Source organism: Zea mays, chromosome 5, assembly GCF_902167145.1.
Source record: "Zea mays cultivar B73 chromosome 5, Zm-B73-REFERENCE-NAM-5.0, whole genome shotgun sequence".
Taxonomy (NCBI): Eukaryota; Viridiplantae; Streptophyta; class Magnoliopsida; order Poales; family Poaceae; genus Zea; species Zea mays.
This window is the reverse complement of record NC_050100.1, coordinates 95,665,083-95,673,673: the sequence shown is the minus strand read 5'-3', so window position 1 is coordinate 95,673,673 and position 8,591 is coordinate 95,665,083. Positions and strand designations below refer to the sequence as shown.

General features: G+C 45.8%; 1 protein-coding gene across 1 annotated transcript; it reads left to right on the top strand.

The window, feature by feature from the left end:
- Positions 1-4,844: 4,844 nt before the first annotated feature.
- On the top strand, positions 4,845-7,810 carry LOC100272320 (Proteasome subunit beta type). Its single transcript, NM_001146804.1, has 7 exons — positions 4,845-4,995; positions 5,120-5,301; positions 5,414-5,521; positions 5,885-5,974; positions 6,718-6,802; positions 7,303-7,397; positions 7,622-7,810. Exons 1-7 carry the CDS (start codon positions 4,990-4,992, stop codon positions 7,668-7,670), a joined length of 615 nt encoding a protein of 204 aa, NP_001140276.1. The 5' UTR covers positions 4,845-4,989; the 3' UTR covers positions 7,671-7,810.
- Positions 7,811-8,591: the final 781 nt, after the last annotated feature.

Here is an 8,591-nt window from a genome sequence, read left to right as displayed (position 1 = left end):
CTGTCCTCCGGGCAGCGCACCAAGCAAGTTGCCTCCCAGCGGTCCGGGTAGACCCCGCGACTATGCTGGTAGACCACACAGCGATACTCGACGGACCAAGTATGCCGGTCAAATGCCCGACGTAGCAGGGTGTCGAGCGCATCGTGGAAGTGACACCCGCGAGCAGCGTCGCGAGTGATGGGTCGAGCAACCCATCCTTCCGGCTCAGGGTTAGCAGAGAAGTCGGTGTCGTGGCTCGAGCTGTCGTCGCCATCTCCGTCGTCTGGGTCTCCTCCAGCAGCTACTCCAGAAGCTGGGGCGCCCAGGGGTGGTGCAGGGGGCGGCTCCAGAGGAAGCACAGGAGAGCAGCTCCTCACAGACTCTATCTCCTGGTGGAGCGAGAAAGAAGAGCCCTGCTGCTCCTGTCGTCGACGTTCCTGCTCCTCACGCAGGCGGTGGTGTAGTCTCTCCAAGTGGCTGGACTGGCCGGCCACGGGACGGCGAAGCGGACGCTCAGCAAGGCGGGAGGGTAAGAAGGGGATGACTGACTTTCGTGCAGTGTGTCTAAGTCGAGCCATCTACAAAAGACATCGCAAGCAAAAGGGTGAGAACAGAATTAATATGACCAGCAAATAATGAATCATAAGTAAATGAAGGATTGGAATAAAACATGATTTTCAGCAAGGTATTATATATAGTAGAACATAGGTTTGGTCAGTATGACCAACTTTTGAAGAGATATCAAAGTCAAGGCAGGGACAGAGGTCTATAGTCCTTAGAACGACCATTCTACTCTAGGTTAGCGGTCCTACAGTCAGCACGGCTTTGATACCACTTATGTCACACCCGGTTTCAGAAGGTAAACCGAATGCGAACCATGTACGTGCCAGGATCAGTTATTCACGTACACAGCAGTTACATAATATGGACATCATCACACAGTGCTCAAAATAGTATTAATAAGGGAAATAGTCAGTTACATCATACGTCCGAGACGTCCATATAGTTCTTACAATAAATCAAAGTGCGGAAAAGAAACGTAGATAACGCGGCCTTCACAGGCAGCCGACTGGGGGTTGCCGCTAACCCACACCTAGAACTCGTCGTAGTCTTGGAACTCCTGGAAGTCTCCTTCCACAGCTTCATCTTCGCCTGAGCAGTGGTTGCAATGCTGACAACCTGGGGGGGGGGGGTTGGTGTGTAGAGCAAGGGTGAGTACACATCAACATACTCAGCAAGTATCCTGTTTGGCTGTAGTGGACTAGCTTTATGTGGGGATAAGTCAAGCAGTTGCTTTTAGTTGGTCAGGTTATTACTTACTAGTAGAAAGCCAGGTTTTAACATTAACCCAAGTTATTAGCCCAATGTATCCTTTCCAAACGGAAAGAATACCACTTACCAATACCATAATCGTAATCAGAACCATCAATCTCATTGTCACCTGTACCAAAGTATCTCTGATCAAGTATCACTAATCTCTGGAGCTCCCTTGGCCGCTCATAACCGCGAGCACTGCTGATATATCAGTTTTATAACACTCTGCAGAGGTTGTGCACTTTACCCACAAGCCGTGATTCCCTCTCTGGCCCGGGCTTGCAAGACCCTTATTCACTCCCGAGGTGAATGGCCAGGGATTCACTACGAAGCCTTTACAAAGATTCCCCGAGGCTGTAGCCACCCGTTAGGTTTCCTAAATGTACCGCACTCCTCCCCAAGGGACAAATCAACCTTGGCAGAGCGAGCCGCATACACCGAGCCCCATTGACGGCACGACGGCTAAGTGAACTACACCCCGGATCCTCTAATTATTCAGCTAAGGGCACCCCATTCCACCCTCATGGTTGCACTGTTTTCCCGGGCGGTCATCCATAGAACAGGTCCTTACGGAGAGGCACTCGAGAAACCGCTCGAGTCCCCTTAAATGCCACAAGTATAATCATAAATAAGAACGGGAAAACAGCGTATCATAGATAACCACATCATGTTCATTGATTAAAGTTGAGCAATAGCATCAAACTAAGCAGTAATAATCCGACCCAAATAGGTGAACAAGGACATGGATAACAAAAAGCTAGTCAATCCTTAGGTATAAAGGTGTAAAGCGGGAGGTGAATTAAAGAATGATTAGGACAGAGATAGGTCAAAGGACACTTGCCTCCACCAACCGACTGCTGCTCAGGGGCTTCTCCTGCGAATTCCTCGGGCTCTTCGACCGGATCGTTCTCTATACGAGCGCAAACATACATACATCCACATATTTAATACAAAAGAACAGTACACCATACAAGATGACAAATAAAGTGAATATGCATCAAGTATGACATTCGATATCGCATTTGTTATGGTTAGAAAGAAACGGGAAAGGGTCTCGCAGGGGGTTAAATCTTATGCACTAACGATCAATTACAATTGGTTCTTAACAAAAGACTTCTGTTACATATACACTAATGGAAACCTAATTATTTTAAGTTGATCAACATTACACGAGGTAAACAATTAACTACATGAATCAACTAGCATAACGGAATTTTAAATTAAACTTCCTATTTCAATGGCATGAACAATGATTAGCCTACCTAAAATAAAATAGCTATGAGCACAGAAAGTAAATAAAATAAAATAAAAAAAACAGAGGGGGGGGGCGGTTGAACCGGCCCTAGGGGCGGTTGAACCGGCCGGCTGGGCGGCCGAGCACGCAGGGGCGGGGGCGCGGCCGGGCGGGCGGCCAGGGCGTGGCCAGGCGCGGCTGGGGGCGCGCGGCCAGGGCGCGAGGCCGGGCGGGCGGGCGCGGCCAGGGGCGCGCCGGCTGGGGGGCACGACCGGGCGGCCGGGCGAGGAGAGAGGAGGGGGAGGGGAGAGGGAGGGAGGAGGGAGAGAGGGAGGAGGGCTCACCGGCGTTGGGGAGCGACGGCGAGGGGCGGCTGGCAGGGGGCGGCGGCTAGGGAGAGAATGAGAGAGGAAAAAAATGAGAGGGAGAGGGAGAGGGTTTGGGGAAAAAGGGGAGGTGGGGGGGGGCGGCATGGGCCTGCCAAGGCCCAAGAGGGGGCGCCAGGGGCGGCTGGGCCGGCCGAGGTCGGCCCACGGTGCGGGAGAGAGAGAAAAAGAGGAGAGAAAAGGAGAGAGAAAAGAAAGAAAGGATCTTCTCCTCATTTTCGAAATCCGATCTTTCTACATGAATGCATTTGCACTTTCAAAGCAATCAAAAGAAATGCAAGGTTTGGCATGGTGCATCAAACAACATAAAGTATTTAGGGTTTTTCTTACACGGGAAATCCAAACCGAATCCCGCTAGAACTTTGGAAAAGGTCAAGGTTTAGCGAAGGGAAAAAGAAAAAGAAAAGGTAATGTCCGAATTTTGGCGAGTAAAGAAAAGAAAAAAAATTCAACTGCAAAATTCGGGGCGTTACATCCAGCAACGTACCCTAAATTTGGCCTTCTATATCTACAGCATTAACAGAATTTATAAACTACAACATTTGTTCTATATCTCATTATATATATTTTGGTAACCATATTAACATAATTTATTGCAACCGTATTTTTGCAACAAATTACAAATCATTGTAGAATACATAGTAAAATATTTGTGTACAACTAAAAGATGTCGAATATATGAAATGGTCGTTCTCACATATGTCCACAGTAGATCTTTTGGTTCCATTTTTTCGTTCTTTTTTTCTGGTCAGCGGAGACGACAATATATTTCTTCCTAGCATTGTTTGTTTTTTATTGGCGCTATGATGGTAGCAGGCATGACTTCCGTACGAGAGCTGACAGAATAGCGGACGGACAGGAGATGCTAGGTTTGGCCCGTACGAGAGCTAATAGAATAGCGGACGCACAGGAGATGCTAGATTTGGCGGACGCTGGAGCTCCGCTAAATTTTAGCGAACACTTTACATGTGCTTGTTGGAGACATTGAGGACGATGGTACATGCTAAATATAGCGTACCGAATGCTTCAGCGTTTCTTGTTGGAGAGAGCCTTAGGCCCTGTTCGGGAACAAAGTTTTTGAAACCCATAATTTTTACAAATACTACAATATACTTTAGTCATGAGAATACCACAGTTGAAAATACTACAATTTTGGAATTTAGATTCAAACCTAAGTTTACAATATTTTAAAACAACTACAGTACTTGCAATGTTTTAATTTTGAAGACATAGATTTTTAGCTAGCTTGCCAAACACTATTATGTATATAATACTATAGTATTTGAGAATATAACAGTATTTTTTCAAAACTGTGAAAAAACTTCACTCCCAAACATCTTCTTAGGTTGTACAACAGTACTCATATTGATTAACCTGTTACCACGACTCATCATTAGGAGAGCAAACGGATACTTATTCAGATATCAATTTTTTGATCTTTTTTCTTTAATTGTGAATTAATAGAATATAGAATCTATTATACAAATTTATATTCTTGTTTTTAGCATTAAGCTTGTAAATATTTATGAAAGATAAATCTCAAATTTATCATATATCTTCTCAAATAATAGATATAAATTTTGGATACGGATATTTTTCACTTTTTTGGTTGTAAGGAGCAAATAATGTATAAATAATTTATATATAATATTTTATCATTTATAATAATATGCTTCATAACATAAAAAGATCAACATCAAATTTCATACATATCTATTTTAAAATATTAAATTTATCCTAACAATTCTAATATCCGTTTACACCCTACTCATCATGATGAAATTCACGATCACTCTGATGGGCTCCGCGCAAGCGAGGGCCTCTTTCGAGCATTTGCAACTCTTCACAGTCAGTGCAATAGTGAATAATGGGCCTTCCGTCAAAAAGGTCTGGAACGAGCTGGTTACCTCTTCAGAGCCCATAGTCCGGATAGGCCCAGCATCCAGTCACAGTCCGGAGTCCGGTTGGTACTCCGCAAGTTCGTTTTTTTTACGCCGGCGGAAATCAACCTGCGCCGCTGCCTTCTCCGTTCTCGCCGTCGCCTCCGCCTCCGCTGCCGCCGCGCAGGTCAGGGTCATGTCGGTGAGTGCCCTCCGGAGCCCTAGTTTCCAACCTCCGCTTCTCGCTCCGTGTGCTCTGAGATCCTAGCTTTGTCAACTCATGGTCACGCCCCGCCTCGCTCGGCTGCTCGTTTCTTGGTGCTCAGATCTTCGAGTACAACGGGAGCGCCGTGGTGGCGATGGTGGGGAAGAACTGCTTCGCGATCGCCAGCGACCGCCGCCTCGGCGTGCAGCTGCAGACGATCGCCACCGACTTCCGACGGGTGTTCAAGGTCCACGACAAGCTCTACATCGGGCTCTCGGGGCTCGCCACCGACGCCCAGACGCTGTGGGTGTCCCGGATCCTCGATTCGTTTGGTTTCGGCGCTCCGTTTTGGAGACGGGGACCGTACATGGTTTATGATTTGGGTTTGATGCATGTCGTTGTCCTCTTTGTGCAGGTATCAGCGGCTGGTGTTCAGGCACAAGTTGTACCAGCTGATGGAGGAGAGGGACATGAAGCCCGAAACCTTTGCCAGCCTTGTTTCAGCCCTCCTCTATGAGAAAAGGTGACAAACCCACAATTTTTGACAGATTCATTTGTAGGCATGGTGTATCTGTGATTTCCTTGGTGTGCATGGAGGTAAATCACATTCACATGCCGAATGAAGGATACCCTGGAAATGTGAACTGTGAAGTACTAATGTCGTTATCTCCACTTCAGAAATTGAGAACCATTGGGCTTTTGGGAGGCCAGTATTTGAATGCTTCTCCGTGCTCTGCTGGCTGATATTAAGCTTATGCTATTCACTTATTTCTCGGTTATCTTAAGGAAGTGTGCTGTTTCGGATATTTGTGTGGATTCAGTCTGCTGTTTGTCACCTTACATATCCTTTTTCGAACCTCTGACAGAAGTATTTTGTCATATGTAGGTTTGGACCATACTTCTGCCAACCAGTTATTGCTGGCCTAGGAGACAACGATGAGCCGTTTATATGTACCATGGACTGCATTGGTGCCAAGTATGTATCAACTAATCTTCAGTTTATCTTTCTTGATTTTTTCCACACTGCTGTTATTTTCTTGTTTGAAATTTCTTTTAAAAAATTATACAACCTAGGAGGAGCTAGTTGATTATTGATTTGCATTAAGAAGAAAATAAACACCCAGTTCAAGTTGAACTGGACTCGAACCTAGATGGTGGGGTCTACTTTGTGTGCCCACAACTCAAGCCAACTGAGATAGGCTCAGTTTTCCCCAAAATCTCTGATTGATCTGAACCATTGTACATTATGCTTTGTTAACCTATACACCTTTGCATCTCACACCAACTGAGGTAGGTTCAGTTGGTGCATATTTCAGATTGTTCTGAAGTATGACACACTAGGCTCAGATGGTGCTGATTTCACATTGTTCTGAAGTATGACACACTATGTTTTTGTTAATGACTGCCAGTATCACATCTTTTGTACTCTTGTTTGAGTAAAGAATGTCTACAATTTTGACTTAACTGAAATGCTATGGTTTTACAGATTCAAAATTAGGATTTAAAAAGCATTGCAAACACACAAGTTTCCCAGGAACCCCTGAAAGACGTATTATTTATTAGTATATTAAAAACAAAACCATATTTTTGTTCCCAACTGTACCCTGTGCAATAGGATTTAATGTTAAGCCTGTTGAAATTCGTTCCTTACATCCTATACTGACTTGCCATATGGCCTCTCTACCTTGTAATCTTATCAGAGTATTTCCTTTTATTCAGGGAACTAGCAAAAGATTTTGTGGTCTCCGGTACTGCTTCAGAGTCACTTTATGGTGCTTGTGAGTCCATGTATAAGCCAAACATGGTTAGTTTCTTTACACGAGAACTCGATACAGAAAACCTTTAACTGCCAATTCTTTCTAGTTTGAGTTGTTTTTGAAAGTATTTGGTATTCTATTATGTGTTATTCCTTGATATACATCTTTTACCTAATCTAGTTCTTCCATGGATCTAGTTTTTACCGTTAGGAAGACATTACACATCTTATTATTTGGATTATTTTAAATTTGTATCGAGAAGGGCAAGCCTGGTCCAGTGGTGAGAGCAGTCTCACTGAGCCACCAGATCATGGGTTCAAAGCAGTCGGAGAGCATTTGATCGGGGGAGGTTTGCTTTGGTTTATCCCTTCCATAGACCTCACCCATTTAAGAGCCTTCGGCACTGGATCTGTCCTATATTATGTTCGAATAATTTCATAAAGATGCTTTTTTATGTATGCCTATACTGTTGTGTTTCTTTGGTTGTATGGCGTGAAATAGCTTTTTGACTGTAAGCTGATATCTATGACATCAATTTGGTATGAAGGAACCCGAAGAACTTTTCGAGACAATCTCGCAAGCATTGCAGGCATCTGTTGATCGCGACTGCCTCAGCGGCTGGGGAGGTTATGTTCTTGTTGTGTAAGTTCCCCACACCTTTTCAAATAATTATAGTAAAAATAAATGCTTGTTCAGTCAGCTCCATTGAGCGTCAAGGGCTGGGTAATTCGCCAGTTGAATTCCCAGCGCTAAAAATAGAACCCTTGAAAATGCTAATCCAATGCAAAAACAGGGGGCTACTCTTATGTGGTTTTATAAGGTCTTCTTTGCTTTTATCAATAACAGACTTATTTTCCTGGATGCAGCACACACACTGAAGTGCAGGAGAGAGTGCTGAAGGGAAGGATGGACTGATGAGTGCTGCCATGTAGTTATTCTAGGAGAGATTGTTTCTTCATTCGCCCTGACATACTCGCCCCTGTCCTACGGCGTACAGAATTCAGAGAACCTGTGCACCACGTTTACTTCTCATTCTGAATGAACATTGATTCAGTAGTTGCCTTCGCCTTTAATTTCTATGCTGCTTCCGCCTCAGCATTTTGGAATTGCATGGCTTGTGGCACTTCAGTTCTGGTGATGGACGGCATACCTGTTTGACCAGTTAACAGGGACGTCCGTGCCGCACGGGTTTGTCTTGGAAGAATGACAGTTTCACCTCATTTCTTATTCGATTGATGACTTGGATCCCAAGGCTGCACGCCAATCAGGTGACGCCCTTGGTGCCCATCGCTTGCTCGCATCTTGACGTAGGCATTTCGAAAGTTAAAAAGAAGCCACCCACACGAACGGCAATCTTTGCTCCGTCAGCCAGCAGATACATTCGTGCCCCCCTCGGAAGCAAAATACGGCAGGAAACTGGGAACAAGTAACAATTACACGCTTAGATAATGTGCAGTACGTCCCTGTCGCCTTACACAGCCATGCTCATCATCACTCCTCATCTCACAAATACAAAGATGGTCGTGGCGCATCCAAAGCCTTTGCGTTGCGCAGCATGTACGTGCTATACCTTATGGAGGCAAAGGTTGACAAGGAGAGAGGAGAGACCAGCGTGCTAAACGGCGGCGACAGTGGTCACCGCGGCCACGGCGTCAGCGCCGCACCAGTTGAGCTCAACCTCCTGGCCGGGATGGTCGGCATGGGCGGCGCCCGCCCGAACGCCGCGCAGCTGCCTGTGGTCGTCGTGCCGGACGTGGCGCGGCGGCCGCCGTCGGCGGCGGCCGAGTCGGAGCCGCCGCAGCTGTACGCGTGCCACTACTGCCGGCGACAGTTCTA

What these genes read in the sequence shown, in the direction of transcription:
- LOC100272320 (NM_001146804.1), top strand. An exon ending in GCCCTCCTCTATGAGAAAAG is followed by an intron (nt 5,522 to 5,884) that starts GTGACAAACCCA and finishes TGTCATATGTAG; the next exon opens with GTTTGGACCATACTTCTGCC. An exon ending in CCATGTATAAGCCAAACATG is followed by an intron (nt 6,803 to 7,302) that starts GTTAGTTTCTTT and finishes TTTGGTATGAAG; the next exon opens with GAACCCGAAGAACTTTTCGA.